Below are 2548 nucleotides of genomic sequence, written 5' to 3'. Positions count from 1 at the left end.
CAACCACTAGCACTTGTCTACTTTACAACTTAAACATACAAACATATATTTAACCATCAACAAACCCATCATGAGGATTAAATAATCCACATGATTATTATGTATGATGGGTGAAATTTGGGAAGGTTTTATCAAATTCCACAAGGAAACATACATCCCTTATTGGAATATAAACATATAAAATGTAATTGTAAGTTTTATGTTTCATGAGAAGACCTGTTATTAAAGCCTATTGTTCTAGGCCATAAAATGTCTAACAATGTCACTTTTTGCTCCTTAGTATCATGAATCAAATTAGGTCATTTGATCTATTATACTTCCATCCATCCATGCAAGAATTCACTAGCATTTTGGGTTGATGTTCCTGCACCACCTACTGCATCATTTGTCACCGAAGAACCGTATCTATAGAGAGGAAGAAGAAGTTGACAAGTTATCAGCTACTTTGCAAAGCAAAATATTTGTTCTCTTAAAATAAAATTTACCCTATTTTCTATGCACTTACATAGTATTTATTTGAATAATAGAGAGATAAAGATAATAGAAATATCTAACATAGAAATACCTAAAGACAATAGCTGCAGAAATTCGTTTACCATAATTTCTATGCACTTATATAATGTTTGAATGGTATAAAAATAGAAAACGTAGAAATATCTAACACAAAATTATTAGAGATAATAGATACAGACAAAAATACAAAAGATAATTGATACAGAAATTCATTCGATTAAAATGATACACAAAGATAGAAATACAATTTTTGTGCCAAAAATAAAAAATTTTAATATCTTTTATATCTTTTAAAAGTGAAGATAGAAAATATTTACCTTAATTATTGTTTTAAAAACTAAATTGAACCGATAAATTCAGTTAGGTTAAATCAAGAACTAGTTCTTCGAGCTCAAGTAAAAAAATTGATGGTAAAAGAAAAAAAAATCAAACTCATTAAAGACAGATAAATCAATTAAATATTAATTAAATCTCTAAACTTTTAAATTTCTGACTTCAATTCAATAAGAGTTTCAATTTTCAAAATCTTAGTCTTTGTCTCTGTAAAAAAAAATTCAAATATCTCTTATGTTTGGTTTTAATGTTAACAAAAGTGGTTTTTCAAAGACGCGTGTCTATTCCAATTTCTCATTCCAAACAAAATACAAATACAATTATTTTTATCTATCTCTATCTATATTATCTTAGTGCCTCAAATTTCCTATCACATTTATAATGTATATTTGATTGAAATGTTAAGATTTCAATGGATAAATTCAAAATGCTCGAAAAATTTCCATCCTATTTACATCACAAATCAAAACACACCCTTAGAGATAAAAAGAACATTACCCAATTTGTAATGTGCTATTGCATTGTGTTGTCTCATAGTATCCCTCTGATTGCTGAGGGTGTCGGCTGTAGGGAGCATTTTGCTCCCTAGCTTCCCATGTTGGTTGAATCGCCATATTAATTTCCTCCAACTGCATCCATTAAACATGAAAGGTTTTCAGATAAGTCAAGTAATCAATCAAATGGGGTAGCAGAAAATCATGAAATCAGAATACATTGAAATCCCAAAATTAAGATCATCTTTATGTTGTATCAGCTAAGTTTCAGTTTTCCAACTTTTGAAGCAAAATAACAAGAAAATGGTTTTTGTGTTATTTCTTTTCTCCTCCTCTCACCAAGCAGAAAAGGTTCTCTCAGATTATTGTGGTCGCACCTTAAATAATGCAATTGTTATATTGTATTCTTGCCCTAATTAAAGATAATAATATTTCATAAGCAAAAAGGACTAAGGTTGTAACTAACTGTGGCCTTACAACAACTTTTTGTTGTTTAAACGATATATATATATGAGAATGAATATGAATATCTTCAGAAACAGCAATCCCATAATTAGCAACAGTGTAGATTACTTTTATTGACTATTTGTAACTTTGTTTGCTCTATAATCAACTGCAGACATAACATTTTTGTTTGAGAGCGAGTGTGTCAAATAAGCTAAGATCAAAGAGTGAAAGATAAGAGTTTAGTTGTTATAAAATAAGGATCAATAAACTATTCTTAAAAAATGAGTCGTCATTGAATTTATAATCTCTATTCTACATGAACTCCACTACTTTCATTCAAAGATTACTAAATTCTTACGTTTTCACTTATTCAACCTCTTCTTCATTTTAAGAAAAACATGATCCATATAACATACATGAACAACAGTAGTGTTTTGTCTTGATACCTTGCTCCGGAGGACATTATTTGTTTCCAACAGCATCTCTTCCTATGATCCATTAAAAACAGAGTTAGCCAGCCTCTACAAGTACATGTTTTATATTAATAAATTAATGCATTATGTGCACACCAAAAATCTATATAGAAATACATATTTGGTATCTAAAATTTTCTTTTACTATACTACTATATAAATTTGATGTTTTTTACCTAATATGCCATCTTTGTCGAAACTTACCAAAATCAAATATACTATTTGTACACAAAATCAGACAGTATATATCTAACATAACATTATTCTTTTAAAACTAATTACTCATAT

At 28.5% G+C, this 2548-nt stretch overlaps 1 protein-coding gene across 2 annotated transcripts in view; it reads right to left on the bottom strand.

The window, feature by feature from the left end:
* The window catches only part of LOC107643716 (developmental protein SEPALLATA 1-like), a 28957-nt gene continuing 26419 nt past the window's right edge, over positions 11-2548 (bottom strand). Inside the window, exons 7-9 of one of the 2 annotated variants that reach the window (XM_016347434.2) lie at positions 2204-2275; positions 1345-1475; positions 11-405 (exon numbers count right to left, since the gene is read on the bottom strand). In XM_016347434.2, the coding sequence (XP_016202920.1) occupies positions 312-405; positions 1345-1475; positions 2204-2275 (297 nt within the window). In that variant the 3' untranslated portion in view covers positions 11-311. The remainder of the gene's footprint in view (positions 406-1344; positions 1476-2203; positions 2276-2548) is intronic. The other variant, XM_016347435.2, reaches the window with a different exon arrangement.

This window comes from Arachis ipaensis, chromosome B05 (genome assembly GCF_000816755.2).
Source record: "Arachis ipaensis cultivar K30076 chromosome B05, Araip1.1, whole genome shotgun sequence".
In the NCBI taxonomy this organism is placed as follows: Eukaryota; Viridiplantae; Streptophyta; class Magnoliopsida; order Fabales; family Fabaceae; genus Arachis; species Arachis ipaensis.
The sequence above is the reverse complement of the archived record's forward strand: the minus strand, read 5'-3'. Positions and strand labels throughout refer to the sequence as shown.